Source organism: Gavia stellata, chromosome 6 (assembly GCF_030936135.1).
Source record: "Gavia stellata isolate bGavSte3 chromosome 6, bGavSte3.hap2, whole genome shotgun sequence".
In the NCBI taxonomy this organism is placed as follows: Eukaryota; Metazoa; Chordata; class Aves; order Gaviiformes; family Gaviidae; genus Gavia; species Gavia stellata.
Window position 1 is genome coordinate 3,771,424 of NC_082599.1, and position 23,110 is coordinate 3,794,533.

The 23,110-nt window shown below is 36.2% G+C and overlaps 1 protein-coding gene across 2 annotated transcripts in view; it reads right to left on the bottom strand.

The window, feature by feature from the left end:
• Nucleotides 1–23,110, bottom strand: part of NKTR (natural killer cell triggering receptor) — a 42,269-nt gene that overhangs the window by 2,198 nt on the left and 16,961 nt on the right. For both annotated transcript variants that reach the window (XM_059818549.1, XM_059818548.1), the window contains exons 5-14: nucleotides 21,529–21,616; nucleotides 12,390–12,419; nucleotides 11,368–11,513; nucleotides 9,861–10,083; nucleotides 9,114–9,266; nucleotides 7,808–7,895; nucleotides 4,803–4,948; nucleotides 860–3,796; nucleotides 522–617; nucleotides 138–197 (exon numbers count right to left, since the gene is read on the bottom strand). In XM_059818549.1, the coding sequence (XP_059674532.1) occupies nucleotides 138–197; nucleotides 522–617; nucleotides 860–3,796; nucleotides 4,803–4,948; nucleotides 7,808–7,895; nucleotides 9,114–9,266; nucleotides 9,861–10,083; nucleotides 11,368–11,513; nucleotides 12,390–12,419; nucleotides 21,529–21,616 (3,967 nt within the window). The remainder of the gene's footprint in view (nucleotides 1–137; nucleotides 198–521; nucleotides 618–859; nucleotides 3,797–4,802; nucleotides 4,949–7,807; nucleotides 7,896–9,113; nucleotides 9,267–9,860; nucleotides 10,084–11,367; nucleotides 11,514–12,389; nucleotides 12,420–21,528; nucleotides 21,617–23,110) is intronic.

The following is a 23,110-nucleotide window of genomic DNA, read 5'->3' on the forward strand; positions in this document are numbered from 1 at the left end:
TGTTGGTTTTGTTTTGATTCAAGTTGCTATCATGGTATTATATTTTTTTAAGTACCATAGATAAAGGGGTATTCTTATAGTAAGATATTTTCATGAGTACAGTTTTTGCAGAGTTTATATAAAACTATAATCCATACCTGGATCGACTGTGATGACCATAAGAACTACTTCTGGATCTACTTCTACTATAGGTTCGACTGACGAAAACAAAGAGACATTTTAAGTTAATCAGAAACGAGTGCTGAAGAGACCGGGGGAGAGGGGGAGCAAGAGGAAAGGAACATCTTTGCTCAGAATTCCTTATCCATACTACAAAACATTAAACAAAATTATTTTTCAGTAACAGGAAATTTCAAAATCCGATTATTCTAACTTGCACATTTCAAGTAGATACTTCAGACTGCAGTACACATAGCTAAGCGCATTTCCAACTCACTCAGAGACTGAAGCATGCGACTGCTGTGTCTAATTTACTGGTTTTGTAAGACACCCCAACACTATCTCCAATTAGAGAAACCTACCTACGACTCTTGTAACTGTGGTAAGAACTACTTCGACTTCTTGACCGATCCCTACTATACCATCCTCTGCTTCGGCTTCTTGTATAGCTTCTTGACCTACAATCAATGAACAACTTTGAAAAGCACAAAACAGACTGTAACTGTTGAGATAAGGAGCAGAAAACAGGAAGCAAAAGCATTCTAAAGCTTTATCTTTTAAGATAAATACTTATTCCATACTTGCTAAATGATACAGTGCTGTTTAAAAGAAAAAAAAAGCGAGTCAAAAAACATGCCTTAAAAATAGCAGAACTTTCAAGTTAACATGGTAGGCTGTGGGAATAGCACAAACTTCTTACCTATATGAATATGTAGAACTTCGGGATCGACTCCTTGAGTGACTGTAAGATATGGACCTTGTTCTGTGTCTGGATTTAGATTCGGATTTACTTCGTGACCTACTGAGACTCCTGGATGGGCTATTGTCATCTCTACTTGGTGATTCTTCCTCACTGGAACTTTCTTGGTTCCTTGGCCTTCGATTTAGCCGTGCTGTTTTTCTAACTTCATCGAACAGAGATCCAGGCCTTACTTTATTTTTAGCTTTTATTTCAATTCTTAAACCTGCTGGTTTAGGCTCTGGTGCTGAAGCTATGTTCTTAACTTCTGCGGCAGTACTAATTGTTGCTGGTTGTAAATTACCAACACCTTGCAAAGGCTTCCATTTATTATCTATCATATTGCTTTGTGTATTTTCAGTAATTTCACTTTTTAAACTACAGTCTTTAGCACTAGGCACAGGGACAGAGTTGTTTTCTTGCCTTCCCATTTCTTTTTCTTCTTTAATATTAATAAAGTCTATAATATTATTTCCTAGTTTGACAGCATCTTGTTCAGGGGTCTCAACCTGTAAATCTTTGTTTATACTAGCACTTAAAGCCTGAGGTTTAGCAGTGAGAATGACAGGAGACAAAATGTCCACATCAACCTTCCCTGGTGAGTTACGATCTGGAGTACAAATCTCCATGTTGTCATCTGTCTGAATAACATCTTCCAATCCATTCTGGTTACTGTCTTCAGCTGGTTTAACCTCATTCTTGCAAGCGGTCACATTTATTCCTGAGTTTAAAATACTGGCTGAAGCGTTTGTTTCAATGCTATCTTTATTAAGGTTACTGCGATCTGGTGAGGTGTCACATGTAGTGTTTCTACCTAAAAGGTTTTCATCTGCACAAGACTTTTCCCCATTTCCCATTTTATCTTTGACTATTTCATCCTTTTCATAAACTTGTTTTTTATCTTTTATGTCCCTGGTAAGCTGCTTTTCTTTTTTATCATCCTTGGTAACCGGCTTTTCATTTATCTCATCATCATCTTCTTCACCAAACTCCAGGGGGGGCTGCCAATGAAACATTTCTTTTCTTTTCTGAACTTTGTGTTTCTTCTCCTTTTTCCCTTTTGATTTTTCTTTTGCTTTTTTGGAATGCAATTTTTTAAGAGGTTTTTTTGATCCATGTTTGTGTTTTTTTGACCTTCCTCTAGTGTTTGTTGAGCTAGAACAAGAACTGTCAGATTCAGAAGACAACTGTTTGCTTGTCTTCCATGTACAATCAGAATCCAGAAAGCCTTCTGAAGAATTTGATTGTTTTTTTATCCTTTTAGTAACGCTAAGCTCTGTATCAGATCCTGATGTGGCCTCTCCTTCTTCTTTACTAGAAGAAGGTCTGGAACCTTCCCTATTACGCCTTGCCTCTCCTCTTTCAGAATTCGATTCAGAGTCCCATTTACTACCTGAATAGGATTTTCGTTTAGTTTTTGCACCACCTCTAGGTTGCTCAGAAGATTTCTCCTTAGCTGCTTTCTTTTTTGCATGATCAGAATCCCGCTCACACTTGGATTTCTCCTCCCCTCTCTCAGAACCTAAGCTATTTTTATCCTGTTTCTGAGCGTCTCCTAATTGAAAACGGCCTTCTTTTTCTTGGACTACTTTCATTTTGGCAGAACGCTCACTGTCAGTAGAGAAGTCTGAAGATGATAAACTGTCACTCTCTTTCAATCCTTGAGAAGACTCATCGTAGTCTTTCGTACACTTATAAGGGAGAGTACTTTCAGAGCTCGTTTCTTGCCTCAGTTTCAGAGACCGAGCATTTTGATCATTTGATGCAGATTTTCTTTTGTTTCTGTGTCTGTCATCATCACTAAGGGAATAATAAGATGTTGACTCACTATAACCTGACCTGTCACTGCGGTATTTACTCACTGATGGTGATCTGCCAGAAGAATGAGATTTTGTCCTAGAGCTAGATGGACTTCTAGATCTCGTATAAGATCTTGAGTATGACCTACTTCGAGAGGACCTGCTTCTTGATCTTAGCCAACTATCTGAGCTTCTGTCACTATGAGATTTGGAATAACCGCTTCGATCACTATCTGAACTCCTTTGTCGCTTACGGTATGGGGAAGAAGTGTTAGCCTCTTTAATAACTACTAAATTGTAATTCGTTTGCGTGGGTATTAAATGGGTTGTTTTAGCTTTCATTTCCTGAATTCGCTCGTAAGATGGCTTCCATGGTTTCTGCCCAGGCTTCCACCTTGAAGGCGGTGGGCTATCACTTAAGGGTATAACAGGAAGGTTTTCTGGGACAACTGGTGGTACGACAACTTTATCACTCGGGAGTATAACTGCTCTTACAGGCTCAGCAGTCTTATTCAACTTACTTTCATTTAATCGTGTTGAAACATTTCGTGGAGAATTGGAAACTGTCTTTTGATGCCTAGGATTGGAACTTGACCTTGATCTGCTTCGAGAACGTGATGATTTAGAGGCTGATCTTGATCTAGAACTTCTTCGGGAATAAGATCTTGATTTAGACCTAGATCGGGACCTGGATCTGTAGTATGAGCGAGTTCCTCTGCTTGATGAAGTCGATGAACTCTGGTCTTCCTTATCAGATTTAGACCAGTCTCTTCTGGATGAACGTCTAGAAGACAGTGAAGAAGAACGAGATTTCCTCTCACAATCACAAGATGATTTTGTCCTCCTGAGGAAGGAATGAGAGGATTCTACATCTGATGAGCCTGACGTTTTCTTTTTCTTTGTTTGCTTGTGCTTCTTGAAATGCTTCTGCTTTTTAGATTTCTTTTTGTGTTTCACCTTCTTTTTCTCTTTTCTGTGCTTTTTGTGATGGCTGGAATATCTCACAGTGCTTAGATCAGAATAACCGTTTCGTGACCAAGATCTTGATCTCCGGGATGCACTTCTTTCATCCCATCTGCTTGTACATGGATCACTCAACCTTAAAAAACAAACAATAAGCCCCACACTAAGTGGAAATTCTTAAAAAAAATTTTTATAAACTAAGTATTCCTCGCACAACACCCCGCCCCCCCCGCCCTTTACTACCAGACAACTGTGTTTTGACTGAGCTTGTTACACTCATTTGAAGACATGGAGTTACGCCACTATCAAGAAAGCTACTTCTCTTTAAGAAATGAATTAGCCAACATCAGCAAATTTTGCATATTGTAGAACCTGTGTAAAGAGATTTAATATTTAATGTTAAGTCCATAGGACTTTGGGTAGTTACAGCTACCACTACGGGATTCATAAACCACATTTAAATACAAATTTTAAAACTTCATCAGTAAAACTTCTTCAGTATCCTTTTAGCTGGTATGCTGCAATATATCAATAAACTGAATGCACTCAGTATATAAAAAGACTTATAATAAACATTTGCAATTATTCAATAATGATTATATATAATAATCCTCAGTTTCGCTTTTGAGGTTTATCTGTTGTAATTTAATACAAGCTCATATTTACTATCAAGCAATCAGAAATTCTGGAGAGCTGGCTCCCATCACAGAATTTGTAACTGCAGAAAGAACATATCTACAACAATCTAGGAATCGTGGATTCAGTTGTCTTACTTGGTATCTAAAGGAACCATATAACCAAGTTTGAGGCTAAAGGAAATCTGATATGACTAGCTCTATGGAAAGCAACAGGAAACTGGACAGGTCAATTAATTACTTGCTAAATAAGTATCCAGGATGGCACCATCAGAAACAACTCTTCTGACAGTTTTCAGCACGTGTGCTAATGTGGCACCACATTAGCAAAGTAGAAAGGTTTTAAGAAAGTTTTCCACTTCTAATTTTCGGAATTTAAATGGAAAGCGTTAACCACAACGATAGTTACATCTTTTATTCAAACATGAATGACATGGTACACCTACACAATCTATTAAAGCTTGTGTAAAAGAACAAGACGTTTTAAATTTGTAGCAAGGATCTTACTTATCGCCTTTACTCCACTTTTCTCCACTAGGTGGTCTATACGTTCGTAATCTCTGCATTTCCTCTTTCCAGTGAGGAGGGGTCTCACTGCTCTCATCATCATCAGATTCAGAACAAGATCGTGATCGAGGTGGGGTGTGATATCGCTACAAAACCAAAGAAAGATAGTTGCATAATATATTTTTCTTTAAAAGAGACTGGATAATATAGAAAATATACCATGACTCTTACACAGATTTTGTATGCATCTTCATAACACAAGACAGACAACATTATCCATACAAAGGCCATGAAGAACACACAAATTCTAGGTTTCCTGCCAAAAATACCCACTTTTGGTATGCGTATGTCCTGCATGTGAGACTGGATTACATAGCTAACGATCTTTTCACAGTCTGAGAGCATTTCTCAAAGCTTGAGAGGGGTCAGCTAAGCCATTTTTCCAAAACGTAAAAGGAAGAATTGAGGAAAAGGTTGTGGATTCCCTTTATATAATACCTTTCAAAACAACACAATCACTGCAGATAACCCATTTTTTTTTTTCAGGATGCTTTAGTGCACAGATGTTTCACTTCAGTTAGCAGACACTTAACTGCTTGTACAGGTAAAGACAAACCCTATTTCTAAAGTTACTGCTGTTCAGCTCTTCAGAAATGGGAATTCAGTTTAAGACACCTTCCAAGCAAAAAAAAAATCTTTCATGAAAATGTAATGAAGCTTCATACTTAAACTATGCTTAGGCACAGCATTTAAGTAGGCAATAAGAGCTCCTTGTGCAACAGAGAAAAAAAACTCTAATATTACTAACTCATTATTTTCCGTCAGCCAGTTGGATACACACTTAGATACATTCTGTGAGGAAATTAGATGCTCCTTGACTCAATAAAGAAAAAATCTGTTTTTTACTCAATTATTTTGAGTCACTTACAAAAGCAAGCAGTATGTGAAAAAAATATATTGCCTCCCAGAATAAAACCTGAAAGATGCATGTATTGGTTTATTCAGTTAATTACAGGCAGAAGTCTTTAAGACATCCTGTTTATATAAAAAAAAATAAAGATTACCTGCCATGAAGACTGGGAGGTTCCTATCCTTTGAGCTGAAGCAATGACTACTTAAAAAAAAGCTTTTTACAGATGAATGGCACATAATAGGTTACTAAGGTTTCATGGACCTCCCTAATTCTCTCATAGTATACTCAGGAGTCTCTCAGAACCTAAGAAGATTCAAAACTATAAACGAGTACCTTGAAAAATATCAAACAAGTTCACCCTGGATAGAAACTGTTGCTATTCAGACTATTAGAGGTGGCAGAAAAATGTGTTTCTCCAACTAATTGCTAGCCCTAAATTATTTCTGGTATTACTGGTTTTCATTCTTAATTTTGCCAAGAGGGTGCCAAAATTACGAAAGACAGACACCCAAATCCCTGGCAAAAGGCAATTCCACTCAGCTTTAAGCTATTTTTCCAGAAGTCTTTATTTACGTAAATATTTCAAAACATTCCGTTTAAAGGACTTCCTTTAGTGGATATCACAAGTGTCAAATACAAATGGAAGCTGTCAGATGAAGCAAGGACAGCTATCAGATTTAATGTCAAGGCTGGCAAATAAGGCTTGGTTCTCAGGCAAGGCCCAAACACTACAATACTTTGTTCCATGCTAGGGCCATCTAAGCCATTAATTTTGTGGCTTAAAATAATTCCATCATGGGGATCAGTAGAAGAGTACTTCTCCAATCCAGTGGCTATCACATAAGAAAATCATGCTCAGAGGAGTCTCAGTTAAGACCATTCTAATGAAAAGTGTCTTCAGCTATACAGATATTGACCTCTATATATAAACTTGGTTTTTTTGAGGACATCCACTTGCAAAAAGTTTGGCAGGACCAAGCCTCGGTTTGGTTTATGGTTACCCAAATGCTGCCAGGAAAACACTCTAAAAGGGGAAGAATATGCTCAGTCACAGTATGCTACAGTTTGAAATACACCAGAATCAAATGCACAATTACGAAAGCTTTTCTTACTTTACCCCTTTTTCTACTGACTGAAAAGCAACAGTGTAGCAGTGCAGTTTTGGACCCTGTATTGTGGGTTCTTAAAGAAGAGACAAGAAAACTTTCACTTGAGTACAGCGCGACTAAGGCAAACCCAAAAGCCTTCAGGATACCAAAGATCTGAAGTAGAAATGAAATCTGCATAAACAGTGGCAGTCTTCAAGAGAGGAAGGTAGGAAAAAAAGCTTCACTACCAGCACTGCAAAGCAGTAACTTCTTGCCCATTGCAGTGCCACCTATGACATTACACAGACTTGATCTCAGCCAGGGCAGCTGACGAAATTTGACAAACTACATTAAGTAGCTAAAACAAAAGGAAACAAAAAGTTGACTTTAAAATGTCAAAAACCAGAACAAACAACTTCAGTGCCAAAAAGTGCCAAAGGTGCAAACAAAACTGTTGTTTCTCAGCAACGTATGCAGGACCATCAGAAGATGCAAATACCAGAACTCGGGAGGACAAGCAATATACATCAGAAAGGGCTGTATACACTTAGCACACTGGAGAACAGCTTTGCCTACTGTTATGCGTTACAGTCCTAATGCTTAACAGAAACAGCAAGGAAATCCAATGAGTGGAGAAGAGTAAAAGCTCTTGTCACTTCTCATTACTTTAGATCTTGTGGCTCGTGTGGGACTAATCTGGCTGAATTAACTTCAATCTTTAAAAAGAAGTAATTTTATTCTTATTTTTGAAGACTTCTCGCAGGTGAGGAATAAACATTTGTTTTCCCAAGCAATCTTTCAGTAAAAAGACAGTAACAAGGATGGAAAAAAGTGTTATGAAGTGAACTACCTGACAACAATATTTCAACCTTCTAAGCTAGAATCTACAACAGATCAACAATAAATAGAGTGCCACACAAAGCCTTCAAGGAAATTCAAAGCTCAAGGTCAGAGAAGATACTCTGGGTGTGAGGAAAGACAAAAGAAAAATAATTGTCACATACTATCGTGCCTCTTCCTTTAATTTTTCGTCCGGATTTAGAGACTGATGGTTTCTGGTCAGTCAGAACTGGCGTAGCATCAAGAAGCTTCCTACATAAATTATTAACATATGAGCTTACATGGCAAAACCCCAAAAAATTAACTTAAACTATTTTTAAGTTAATCATGCAAAATAGTCATCCTATTCATTTATTTTGAGAGATGGCAGAACTGAGAATGCAGTGAATTCTCCGAGAAATAAAGCAAGCCATGCACAGTTCTGCAATGAACAAATCAACATATACTTGTTTTCAGCAAAACATGTAGCCTATCTGACCTCCCTATGTGTAAATAAATGCTAACAACGAACTTGAGAAGTACTCTGTTAAAGCAGTACGTGGCTTTTCTAAAGAGGTTAACTTGTGTTTGGTGCACAAATCACTAAGACATGGACTGAAGAGTTTCAGGATCTCAGCAGTTACACAACAATGTCTTGGTGTAGGGAATGGCAATTCACGATAGCCCACAGGTTCTGAAGCCTTGCTTCTTTCCTAAGCAACAAGAGGTAATTCAGCACTCCTTTTTACAGGCTGTGTAATATCCTCGAAAGAAGCAGTTACTAAGGCTTTGGAAACGTAAGTAATGTTTCAAGAAAAGGCTTACAGGTGACCATACCATTAACTGAAATTAAAAAAAAAACACCACCAAACTGATTTTAGAGATATCTGGCAATGTAACAAATTAGCTCATCTGAGTCCAAAAGCAAAGAAATTTGGTAGAAAAACGACATTAACTGCAATTTAGTAGAGATGCAAAACACAAAGTGAAAGCAACTTGTGAACTCATGACTTCCTTTGTATCAAAAGAAGAGTATTTTCTCCTATTCTCAAAATCATAGATGGGTCATAAAATTCTGGTTGACCAATTTTGAACCAAAGTTTCTTCTTCAGTCTAAGAAAGATGAAAAAATCACCTCCCCAGTCCCAAGTTTCCCTTGCAATCAAATATTTGCTGTGGTTTACATTGCAAAATTTTTTCTGGAATTAGTCACTTTTTTTGCATCATCTGTAATTGAGCTTACGGTTGTAACATGCATGATCCTTAAGGACCAATGAAACTAACTCATCAGATTTCACTGAAAAACCCTGACACAGGTTGTAAGGAATGTTACGAAGAAAACTGTAAAAAGGACAATTAAATTACCTCATTGAGAAATTCTGACACTACGGCAATCATGTGCTATCAGTACTAGTAATACAACGTTAGCAGGAAAGTTTTATGCATAGTTTCCACCAAGTCAACATAATAAGAAAGCTCAATGATTCTTACGGTTCAGGTTCTATGTTGACAACAGGCACATCTCTTCTTAGCAAAAATCTATTTTCAGGCACTGGGGGAATTTCTTCAGGACGTACCACAGGTTTGTCCCTCTTGGTGCTAACATCGACTGCTTTTTCTGTTATATCACTCTTGTCAGAAAGGCTGCTATGGGGAAAAATAAGTTGATAAACCAAAATGAACTGTCAATTGATAAACACTTTTCAAAGCAAATTCCAAAACAAGCCCTTATGATGCACTTAGCCTTAAGATGGCTTAACAAACAAAATGTATTTCATTAACAATTCATTTATGCTTAAGGAAGGCTGGTGCACTGTTACTGGAAAGAAGGTTCAGTTCTCACTTTACAGCAAATAATTTTGCTTTTAATTTGCTGTTTGTCATGAAATATTTTTGAAATATAATCAAATATAAATCAAAGAGCTCTTATTTGCCTGATGCCTCACTATAACATAGGCATAGTGAGTCCTAAATACTAGCTAATAACATGCTGAGGCTTACTTCGAAGTCGCTCTAGCTTCTATCTACAAAGACTGTAAACTGTTTCATAGACAATGCTACCCAACAAGCTCAGCTTTTTTTGTTTGGTTGGTTTTGTTTGTTTACAATAATCAACCACCAAAATCCAAACTTATAGAATAAAAGCACCTTCACATTCATTGCTCAAGTACTTAACGAAAAAAAAAAAAAGACTTTCTCAGATTTCTCTGAAATTAGTAAATTTAGGAGACTAGTCACCGTCTTTGGTTTGAGATTCGCTTGCACCTTGGATCTTCTTTCTTCCTCTCTTCCTTTCTTCGTTTTCTTGATTGTTTGGTTTTAGCTCTTCTTTTACGCTTTTTTCTTCTGCTTCTTTCATTCTCAGCTTCACTTTCAGATGAAGTTTCTGAAGAGCTTGATGCACTGGAGGAGGAGTCTGAAGCTTCTGAGTCAGAACATACTTTATTCTTCTTCTCCAAAGCTTAAAACAGATATTTCAAATTTACAGTGTGTTCAGGTTGCATGTATGTTTATTGTGTATATATACACACAGAGCACAAAATATACAGTTTCATATATACATACATAGTTTCATATGTACACATACGCACTGCTCCAGAGGAACTCTGCACATAAACTATGAACTTTTTTCCAGTGAGTTACATTAAAGTACAATAATAAAGTCATATAATTGTGTCCAGTCTAAACCTGTATCAATAAAATGATGTAAGTATTTTCCAAAGACAGTTGTAACAAAATTCCTTCAGTTGCTATGAAGTGAACTGTAAGAATTTCCATGCACAACTTCCACCATATGTGATGATATACTAATGTAAAGCTAGATTATTCTTACATCATACACAGTACTTTATACCTTAAGTTGAACATTAACTTGTGCCAAGCTAATGTAAAGAATGGCTGAGAAATAAGTATAATTTTAAGCAGGAGGGTCCCCCCTCCTTTTCTCCTTTGAAAATGTATTTTAGGTTAGGTTTAGGTGTTGGTTATAACCCAACACCTTTGGGTTAGAATAGAACACACAGATAAGCAAAGACCACTTATAGTAAAAAAATATTTAGTTTCTTTAGAAAGCAATGCACAGGTTACAAAAAAAAATTAAGAAATAGTTAGTCTCAGCCTCAGTTGAGTATTTCTTATTTCTAAAACTGTCATTCTCTCCTTTCTGCGTCCTCATACTCTTACATTATCTATCCTCTTGACTTTCTCTAAAGGACATAATAACCACGTTATCCTTTAAGGAAGGTCAAAAGTGGAGTAGAAAACTCCACTACTTTACAGCAACTACCTAAACATATATTTAAGATCATTTATTCCCTATGAATTCTCATGCAAAGGAAAATAACGTTGACTATACATACTGCATATATTAACCTTACATGATCTTAAAATAAACTTTTGGAAACTGAACAAAAGCTTTTCTTGAAGTTGAATTATGTTTGTGTCCTTATTTTTCAAACTCAGAAAAATAAGCTCTAATCATTTTTTGAGTATGTCACATTAACTTCAAACATTAATTAAGGAGAATAGGAAGCAGACATACGTTTTCCAAGGCATAAAGGTTTAGGTCAGAAAACCTTTTCCCTTGCTGTGCCTGCCTCACTTACACCAAGCTTTAAGTTTTAAAGGCTTGTAAGAATTAAGATTCTAGAGATTCATCATACTGATTTCTAGATGTTGGCATAATTTTTATACTTTCTGAAAACAATGTCAACATTCAATTAACTTCAGGTATACGTAGGCTTACCATCTTTTGCCGATTTTGTAACAAGCACCCCACAGTCAATAACTCGTACATCTGCATAGGGCCTACTTGCAGTATCAGTTTTCAGATTTTCTATTTGTTCTATTACTTCAAAACCAGAAATAACCAGTCCAAAGACAACATGTACACTGCAGAAATAAAATATTTGGGAAGTACAAACATTTATATGTTGCTGTAATTATTTTCCAATTAATTTTAGATTTAAAAAGTCATTCTCAAACAGAAACATTCAGCTTCACTAGCATCATCTGGCTCTTAAAATGTATTAAGCTTAGAAATCAGATTTTTGTTACTTTTACATTTACAACAACACTAAGATTTCATACAACATGAAAGAAAGGTCTACTCCGGTTCTATCTGAGAGAATTACTTGATGTCATTCTACTCTCTTCTACATGGGCAGAGGAAATAGATCATAATTTCCAAAATAAAGTATGGATTAGAAATTTTGTGCAATAGAAAGATCAAGAGTCCATAAATAAAGATGACAAAGTGCAGTTTTCCCCAGAGAAGCAGCATTTATAGGTCTACACAAACAGCATACAAATTCCCACTGGCATTGCAGGGACAGCTATAATTAAGGAATTCCCAGCTTTGTTCTACCATCCCACATTTCTGTCTGTCTTCCATTTGCCCCATAGCTTCTACTTCCAGGAACTAATCTATTTGGGGGATAAAAACATGCCACAAAAAATAGTACTATCCAAATATACTGAACTTGACATTTCAACTCACTGATTTATGGACTGAGGGCAGCAACCAGTTTTAAAGAAATGAATGTTAGGGTTTAAGACCTTCCAAGTTTTTGACCAGCTTTAGAAAATAAGTTGCAACTTGAAATTTTTATAGAACTGAAACTTTTGTTTTCCATCTTGTTATACTGCATAATCTTTCACAGAATTAAGAGTTTGTTTCCCTACTGTGGTCTACTTTCAGCAGAACATGTGAAGACTTACAACCTTCAAATTTTAGCCATCATTGGAGAAACTATAAAGGATTCTTACCCATCGAGATGAGGAGCAGGTTTTGTTGTTCTGTTTGACAAACAGCAAGATGGTAAGATGGCAAAAAAAAATAAAAATCAGGGATTCAGATGAAGTAAAAGAGGAGAATGACACAGAAAAAAAAAAGAGGTGAAGGTAAGACAAAAAATAGTGAAAAAATCCAGTTACATACATGGAATTAAAAAAACTTCAGATTATACACACAGCCTTTTTAAAACTTTTACATGAAATTTGTTTGAAGTTTAGCTAACTATGCATACTTGAAAGTTGTACCAAGTATCAATTTATGCATGCAATAAACAATCTTCAGATAAGTGTCTTTAAATACACATTTCAAATATAACTCACTAACATTTTTAATCACAGAGAAGGTACAATTTGACAATAAATATTGGATAACTAATAGAATTTAAGTGTTTCTGAAATTGTCACGTTCTTACATTAAAAGGTCACTTTAAAGTCAGTCTATTTAAAAAAAGAAGACAGTTATCATATGTGATTCTTTGCTTCTCCTGCCCCCCGCCCCCCCCCCCCCCCCCTTTCTTACTCTCCATTTACTTGATTGGCCTGACCAAGAATACAAAGCAATACTTCGATCTTTAACCATCAAGACTATAGCACTTCAGCTCATAAGCTCACAGGCTTCCCAAAAGCAACAGCAGCACAAGGCAAGCCGCCATTCTGTGCTACCCTACAGTTTACTCCTGTGATAAATGCAGACTTCCTCCCTACTTTTCAGCTGCCCACATTTAGCTTTTTCTAGCCTGACAGAGGACTGCAACTGCATTACTTTTTGTACACTATCCTAAAAAGCATTTGGAATTACGCCAAATTTCTGAGTTGAATTCCAATTGGAATATTCAAGGCTGTGCGTATATAATTATATGTTAAGATTCACCTTTTCGATGATAATGCTATGACTTGGTATGTCTCTATATCCTTTTCCAAAAAGGAAAGAAAATCACTTCTACAAGTAAGCCTGCATTAATGGTGCACAGGGAACCTTACTATTCAGACAAATTCAGTAAGGAACATCAGAACTTGCATTAATCTTATATATTGGGGGAGAAAAAAATAGAAGTCAAGATAATTTGCATTTGAAGTTATTTTAATATTTGAAAACACTCCTCCTCTCTCCTCCCCAGGCACTATTTTGGCTTTCTAGATTTCTTCCAATGAGCACCCCTCTCTCAAAATAAATAATCAATCACAGATGCTTTATCTAAATTTACAATAACACAGATGTGGTACAATGAAGTCAGTTTTTCACTGCTATAATAAAATACTACTTTTTAAGCACATATCTTCACTCAAATTTTGAACTATTAGGTCACAGAACACTGCAGTGCTGGAATGTATGCTGATGGAACTGTGAATCAGGAGTGTTTACACTCTTGATTTTTTTTTAAGCTCCGAATGCCAACCAGACTTTTGTAACACTAAATAATACAGAAAACTTCTTTGGTTTAACACAGGGAAGGAAATGCTATCAAGACAACATTTAATTTCTCAGTAGTAGGGGGTGTTGTTTTTTTTCCTTTGCTAATACAGCGTATTACTACAAACAAAAATTCTTAGAGCTTTTGAGGTTCTTTAAGCAAAAGTTAACTGCATTAACCACCTGCTGTTAAGTAAAGTGTTTAAGCAGGCTTAATTATAAAGCTGTTTTAAAGTAGTGAAAAAAAAAATATAAGTGGGTTACTGCAATGAAACCAATAATAAACAAGACTTAGTCCTTAGAATCAGCTAGAAACAGCAACAAGTTCAGACACACTTGATATGAATGCTGTAGTAACGTGCTCCTGCCACACAGCAGCAGCACTTGAAGACCAATTGAGCAAATTACTTAAGCATGTACTTTCTTTAGACCAGTCCTCAAAAAGCAAAGAAAGGGATAGTTGGTACATGAAAACCCATGTAGAGGTTTTTTTCCATTACATTGGCTATTTGATAGATAAAATGGAAAGGATTTTTCTCATTTACTTGTTCATGAAGACACAAGGAAAAGCATCATCCAAAAAGAAAACTTTTCAGATGCGTGACAAGGAGTTAGGCGACTTAAAAGACTTCCTTTGGGAAGCAGAAAACCAGCTCCTCATTGTGCTTTTGAAAGTTTTCTCATCTCAATGTTAGGGTTGTAACGCAACATTTATTCTGCCAACGTGCACTTTAAAATACCACTTCAAAGTTTTCTGCGTATGTTCTGCCTTTCAAGCCTTGAACATTTGCTTTGGTTTCAAAACTTAATCAGGAGAAAACCTACTTACTGCCTTTGCAGTATAGAAACCTGAAGTCATGCTGAGTTCCTCCCCCAAAACAATATTTTATTAAAACATTTCTATACAGAACTTTTATAAGTTAAAAGATTCAAAATCTGCCTTATAATATATACTATTATCCAAGTTATTTACAGAAGGACAAATACTTTCCTCACTCAAGTTTAAAGTAAATTGGTTTAAGATACTGCTGAAGAGAAAAGCATCTTTTTGATAAAAGCATGTTATTGCCCACCCCCCCAAGAACCTCAGTCCTAACAAAGGATTCAATGCACATAACAATATGATCAGAAAAACAAGATAGATAAAAACAGAAAGAAGAAAAGGAAAGGACACAGCCTTAGAGGAATGAGACATTACCTTTGGAGCGCACGATGTAACACTGTTTCTGTAAATTTTACACAAAAATGGCAGAAATAAATTGTAATACATTTTCAGACAAAACTGAGTCTATGTTTTATTAAATACAAGTTTAAAATTAATATTAATCAAGTTGTATGCAGAACAAGGATGCCTAAAAGAGGGCTCTAAATTTTCTTTCAAATACAAGGTACTTTGAAAACTACAGTAAGTTCTCCTTAAAAACAAAAAGAAACCTATAGACATAACCTGCTTGCATAAACTGCTACAAAGATAAACAGGTAGGAAGAAGAATCCTCCCGCTCCCCTTTAAGTTTCAATCCAGCAAAAGCGTTAGAACACATGCACAACTTTAAGCAGATGAATAACTGATTTCAATGGGTTTATTCACATGCTTGCAGTTACACTGGTGTTCAAATGCTCTCCTGAATCCAGTCCTAAGTAGAGTCTGCATAGTATGGCACACCATAGCTTAAACATTTTGATTTACAGGTGAAATGTGTTAAGTCTACAACTTCATACATTTCATAATTAGCTGACACCTTCCTTGTATTATGGAGATTTTCTAAAACTAGGAAAACCAGGTGCTTTCTCTAAAACATGTGCATTGTTATTAGATGGCTTGTGTTCAGAATTCTAGAAAAACAAACACATTGCAGATGCAAAAAAGACAAAATGTGCACCAACTAATGCCATACTTTTGCTCTGGTATAATTCTGAACAGCAGCAATGTTTTAAAACTGCATGATCAGTTGAGCTTATCCACATCTTTTTTCTCCCAAAAGAAACTATTAGTTCTTAATTATGTCTCCGCATATCCGAGCATTGAAATGATCTCTTTGTTACTACTTGCTACACATAAAAGCATCCTGTGAATGCTTTCACACAGGCTGTGTTTTTACATAAACCTTTGATCAAGCCAATGGGACCTGCTTGGTGTATGTGCACTTATCACACACTTTTGCTCAAAGATAATGCAACATCAGCCCCTTTCATTTGAATTGTTTAGATTTTTATATTACTGTCAACTGTTCAATAATTAGCTCAAAGGTATTTCATTCACAGTAAAAAAAGTAACTGTTGATTAGGAAAATACCTGTTTTGGAACACCAAAGACTTAGAAATGAACCACTTTTAATAAGCTGGTAACATTCAGAAATCATTTGTAAAATCAAAACAAAAAAGAGTCCTCACAATGTATTTTATCTTTCATTTTGCAGATCAAAGTGGTTAGTTTGTTTGAATTTAGTAACTAGGCATAACACCACACATTAAAACATTTTTAAAAAGCTATTTAGTTTTGAGCAAGAAAGCAGAGCTCGAGAGACACATTAAACCAACAACACCCTCAATATGGAAAAAAATTAATACAAATCTAGCAGTAATAGCAAAACAGCCTTAAGTTTTAAATAGCTTTTGAACACAGAGGCAAGAACTCCAAGCGTTTGAACTGATAAGGAACACAACCGAGGACCCCCCTTCAAAGTGTAAGAAGGACGTATTCCTCAGTAAACTACATGGCTAAATAACAAGGCAATAAATTATTACACAAAACTTCCCCATGACAACAAAGAGGTTGGTTACTTTTTTTTGCCTCCTATTGTTTTCTTTATGCTTCACTCTGCACAGTCACTTCTATTTGTCTACTAAGTGTAGCCTGACAGATTTTGTATGAAAATAGAAGCAAATTTAAGCCCATGCAAGCATTTGTAGGATCAGGAGTCTCATTAATTTTATTGTACTTTATATACTCATTTTCACAAGAGCTGCACTTATTTTGTATTGCAACTTTCCTTACTAGCAGGTTGGGTACGGCCACAAGCATGATGGAGTTGCTCTAAAGAGACAAGACACCTTCATCAGATCAGCTCAACTGAGAAGCAGAATACATTGCTCAAGAACATCATCACCCTACAAGTAATACAGCCACTGAGCTGGAACATCCACGAACAGGCCGACTATCCAGCTTCCCGCCCTCCCCCCCCCCCCCCCCCCCCCCCGACTCTAAATCAGGGACCTAAAGACTTTAGCTATATAGCTATATTTGTCCAATGCTCTAGATGCGCTCCCCCAATAACTAATAATCATCATCATCATCTTTTTGGCAGCAGTTCAAAACAGATATTGGAGTATATAGAAAAAGGAAGATGATTCTAGAGTTCCTGTCAACTTCTACCCCATCCTAGGGATTCCATATCTGAGTATCAACATGGAAACAGGACAATTAAAAGAAGATTAACACACTCAGGTGGTGTTTAGAACACTTGCTAAATAACTCATGGCTCTAAAAGAAATTATTCACAGGAAAGAAGCAAATTAAGTAGTGGTGCTATCTGAAGATACCAATAGCTAATTTATAAACTGGTACCTTACAACTGTCTTCAACACGAGTCTGCAATAAACTGCTACAACAGATTGCTTTGGGTATAGAAAATTGAAATTCCAATATATCACAAATCCAAACATTATAAGGGGATAGTCTCTGTATCCTTTCTGCTGGATTTCAAAAAGATGCATTTCTTCAGACCAGGAAATGTTTCTTAGACACATGCGTGACTAGACTTGGCCTATTTAAAGTACGTGTGGATGAAAAACAATCCTGCCTTAGCTAAACATTCTCCTTTCAACCCAACTGTTACTCCTATTCAAGTAAGAAAAAAGACAAGAAGTGGGGAAAATTAGTCAACAAGCATTAAACACAGCACTTCTAACATTATATATATACACTTCTGACTCTTTGTTCCACTTTTGCGTCTTGCCAGTTTTGACCAGTGTTTTAATTTATGTTCATTCTTTTTACACTGGCCTCACTGCAGCTTCCTAACAATACTTACACTGTCTTTTCCATGCCCAGTTCTCTATTGTTGCTTATAAATGCTTCAAACTCATTCACACCAGAGAAATTCCTGATGAATCAAAGAAAGCTGATGATACTCTAGGATTGGTCAGATACTTGTTTACATTAAGATTAGTCTGGAGCTTCCACTTCAAGTGAAACTGACCACTGTAGCTCAACTTTTAACAATTTTTAAGCATTGCGTACAATCTTGTTGTGACCAGTTTGTTAGTGCAGTCTGTCAAAGAGAGATTTGCTGCCTGATTTTCTCTACAGACTAGTTATTCCAAATGACACTTATCTGTGGTGAGCAGGGAAAGCACTTCTGATGAGCAAGCGAAAGTGTTAGTCAGAAATCTTATCATTTTAGCCCTAATTGAACCAATACTTACATAAAAGAAAATAGCTTATTTGTACTCCTTATTTGCTACATTAGACATGTGTATGATACAGAAATATAGAGTTCTCATCCCTGAAGTTATCTGAGCTATAAAAAAAAAAATGCAAACAGAGGTCTAAAGAAGTTCAGATGGAGATTAACTATTTCCCTTTCTATACATCTAATCAATAAAATTAAACATGTTCAAACCATTAAAAATCTAGACTGCCACTGAAGACTGCCCTTTCACACAATTTTCAAGTTACGCATTTGAAGAACATTTTTCCTAATGATAAGCTACTGAGTAACTGAGCATTCTTTTGAGTGTAAGAAACACATTTGATTTCAGCTGAAAGTATATCACTAAAGAAAAACATGTTATTAAAGAAAAGCTGTATAGATACACAGTACATTCCCTAAAGTAATCAGACAAATGTCACCAAGCAAGACTGACTGCTTTAATATTTTGCATTTTAAAGTTAAGTCAGAAACTACCTAGTTAAAGTCTTTAGTACTTGTTTCCTGCTTTGAATCTTGAAATTCAAACTCTCCATGTTATGAAGCAGAAACCAAGTCCCACCATTAAAAAATATACAAAAAGACAGATTGTTGAACTATGTGTTTCACCATCCATCCTTGCCTATTCGTAAATTGAGTTATCAAACACATACCTGACTTTGCAACTGACTGCATACATACACACCTGCCTTTACAAGCAGCCTCAGTGGCTTCCGTACCGATTCTGTAATTGTACATACTCATTCCCAGGACCAGCTGTAGTACCAGAGGCCAAGGGTGGGATTCAGCTTAAATGCATAAACTTGAATACAGTAAAGGCATCCACAAGTGAGCTAGGCATCTCAGCTGCTGGTCAGATCTAGGGAGAACGCTCAGTTGCCATCATACAGGCATCCTGAGCTGCCTGACTGTATCCTGCCTGGCTTCCAGCTGCTGCTCCAGGAGCACAGGGTGTCTCGCAGGTGCTACATCATATTTGCACGCCCTGTCTTGGGAGTTCCCAATGGCATCTCAATCAGCATTAGATGTCTGCATGCAGTAAAATGAAAAAAGCCCCAGTCAAGAGATCACAGAAGTCTAGAGCATTACAGCATGCTTTAAAGACGTAGTCAGCAGCCAACCTAAACCTCAGCGGTTATACTGGAAGTTTACTCGTGGCCTTGATTCACTTGTCTGACTCTAGGGCAAGCCGGTGCCATCTAAGAGACTACAGGATATCCAAGAAACCTTCATGGGGCAGGCAGGTAAGACGTAAGACCTTCAGAACACCCACACCCTTCTCTCCCAGCAGCTGAAGGCCAGGTAGGACACCCCAGGACCCTAAAAATGGCTTTAGATTCCTACAGGCAGCTGAGGCGAATCTAGCTTACATGGAGACAATTATGTTTAAGTATCTTACTCTGCCTGAATTCCCACCAAACTAACATTTTCTCTTCACATTTATAAAAAAATGCCACATATCTGCATCTTTCAAAATACTTCTCTATTTGATGAAACTGCTCTTAAATACTGTTAATTTTATTGTCCTATGTAAATCATAGTTTAACATCTAACTCAACCTTAGGTTGTTTTGGTGTGTGGGTAGAGACAAGGTGTTTATGTCTGTTGAATCTAATTGAACAAGTAAGTTGAGTTTACTAAGCATAAGGGAAAGAAGATGACTTCTGAATCAAAGGCAGGAGAGAAAAGAAACTTTAGAGCCCTCAAATGATAGCTTCTTGACTGATGTGACATCATTAAGTTTTCATATATATTGTTCAGATAAGCTTAAAAATGGAAAATTATGACAAGAGAACCAAAAGATAAGTCACCAAGTAGTAAACAGTGAACCAGTATCTTGCAGAGAACTTATTAAACCACAGGGGTTTTTTTTATACAGAGATTGTTTTCCATATTAAATGTGTACACAAATCCATTCAGATTTACTGTAAGGAAGCACAACATCTAAAATTTGGTTTGAAGGTAACAGAAAACAAGCTTTTGACACATTTTATCTCTATGGAAAGTCAGAACAGTGGTAACTGTGAAAGACTTCCTCTTAGGTTCCTATTAATTTTCCATTTTTAGGGCATTCTTTAGGAAGAGACCTAAAAATGTCTCTTATCTGAACTTCATCATATCATACTGAAGATCTTTTTCAGGCAAAGAAAACAAAAAGATTCTTGAGGACAATTTACTCCTTTACTGAAGACAGTGAAGCGCCATTCATTCTTATCCCCCAAGAAAGATGGCAAAGAAAAAACAGTTTTTCTAGTTAAGTAACTACACTAAAAATTTACTTTTGAAAACACCCATGTTATTTCACAAAGTTCTTCTCAGCACAAGCCCAAAGTTATAATCCAGATCTTTCCAAATACAAACTATTAAACATTAACAGAAGGCAACTTTTTAAAAGGGTGTTAACAGGAAAAATAATCACCTAAAAAATCAGCAAGTTTAAAAATACTGAACCTAGAATACAACTACTTTAACCAGAAGACCCTGACATATTGGACCTGAGTATTTATTGATGGTAGAGAGTCATGCATTTTCTACAATTTAACAGAACATAGCTGAATCCACACTAGGATGGATTTTTTTTTTTTTTAAGGTAATGAAGGAAAAATCTGATTATCAGCACATAATTTTACATAGTGTTGGTACCAAAGTAGTTGGTATATGCACAAGTAAACAGAACTATGCAGCAATGTAGAAGAAAAGCATGTCAGGAACAAACACTCCAAAACAAAAAAAATTTTAAAAACCCAAAAAACAAAACCAACCCCACCAAAACAACAAACAAAACCCCCACTCATCCTCCTCACGAAAAAAAGACCCAAAACACGCCCCCCCCCAACTAAATCATAAATCACTGTATTTCGAAGAGCACATGCAAAACCATACAAATCGCCTCCTGATCTCACTCCCTTTTGCATACAATGCTCAACATTGTAATTTGCAGATAATCTGTTAAGATTTGGTTGGTGCACACAGAAAGCCGAAGAATCTATTTTCTCGACACTAATAACTTATTGCATAAGCCATATTTTTAGGGTAAAAAGCAAGGAACAAGGAACATCCATGTGGTACCAGCTTCTAATCCAAATGAATGCCACAAGCAAACTTCAATAACTAACATTTCCTATTATAGCTTACACTGCAGCTACCCACTCAACCCTGTTTAAAATAAGGTGGATAACATTGTTATAGATAATTTAGCAATACCATCTTTCTCATGAACAGCGCTTCTCTGTTTAAGAACAGCTCAGCTGTCGTATTGCATCTACTCACATGAAAAATTGGGAACCATTGGTATGTTTCCCTCGGTTTGCCATTGACAAAAGGAACGCTCTGTCATGTTTGAGAATAAAGTTTTCATCTGTTTGAAGAAAAAATATGTTTGTCAGATTTTCCCTGCCAAGGAACACAAGTCTAATTTTCTTAGTAACTTATGGATGCTATAAGGAGAAATTCTTCTGCTGCTGAAGAAACATGAACAGGTTGGAAAAAAACAAAAACCAAGTTTAAACAAGCCTCTCCAAAGTTACAGTAGAAGCAGTTATGAGACAGAAAGCATTCCTTCTTAAAGAAAAAGTTTCAGATATAGTGCAAACATTTCTAATGAAAAAAATTTAAAGTCATTATTAGTGTCTTCAATAAACATTAGATTCTCATAGACTTGGATTTAAATCCAACATTTTCTGAATAATAACAAGGCTGGCAGACTTACTGACATCCTAAAACAAGACTTAGCATACGTGATAATGTTATTTACATAGCATGCACCTCAGGTAGAAAGATCTAGAGAAAAAGCCATTTCCCTGGTATGGCACATTAAAAGATAGCCACCTATCAATTCAAAACTGGAAGTCTCGAAACATACAAGGGAAAAAACCCTAGATACCTGAATGAGAAACTAAAGAACATATTCCTCCTGCAATCTAAGTATAAAATCAATTAAGACTAAACTAAACATGCATTTTATATTCCAATGAATTAAAGAGGACTTCTGGTTGTACAGCATAATATAAAACCAGATCTTCTACGTTCATTTTCAAAGCTAAAAAACAGTAATTTGAGTGTACAAAGCCATTATTTTTAAGATTACATATCAAGAGACAATGCCCCATGTTTGGCGCTCACCACCTTTAGAAACAAATCCTAGTAACTTCTTAGCAAATAGATCTATTCAAGACTTTCTTTTGAGTAAAGGCTGTAATACTCCAACACCAAACTAACCACATCTCTGTTTAAGACAAACTTAATGGCAAGCACTTAACCACGCAGCGCTACTTGTAAAACATACAGAACCAGGGGCTATTACACAAATACATATAGCGCCTTTATTTTGAATACCACAGTAGCTACCTGGGTTTTTTGCAAGAAAGAATTGTATTGTCTTTAAACAAATACTTTTTATAAACTCACCACTTTCCTTCCAACAACAGATTTCAGAAAGAGGTAAATGTACATTTATTTACAAATTCTTTGCAAGTAAAATAACTTGTGTAGCATATAAACAAAGTCAAACACTTTCAGAAACGAACACTAAGTGTACAAACCTTGAATAGGGAAGGGGAGGAAAGGGACATTAACTAAAGAAAAAAAATAACTGTTTAGAGCTGGAAATTATGCCAGTATGCTTTCTCAGAATAAGTCATTAACCCTCAGAAAGGTTAGACACAGAACTCTTCATTTCTCCAAGCAACACAGATATCCATCTACAAACGGACGTATCAGTTGTCTATATATATACTAGGGAGGGTACAAGGGAACAGAATTTGAATTTGTGTTACTGAGCTTTTGTCTCTTACCTTTTCATTTTGCAAAAGACCACATTCTCTATAAACAAAAGAATATGTTGACAGTTTTA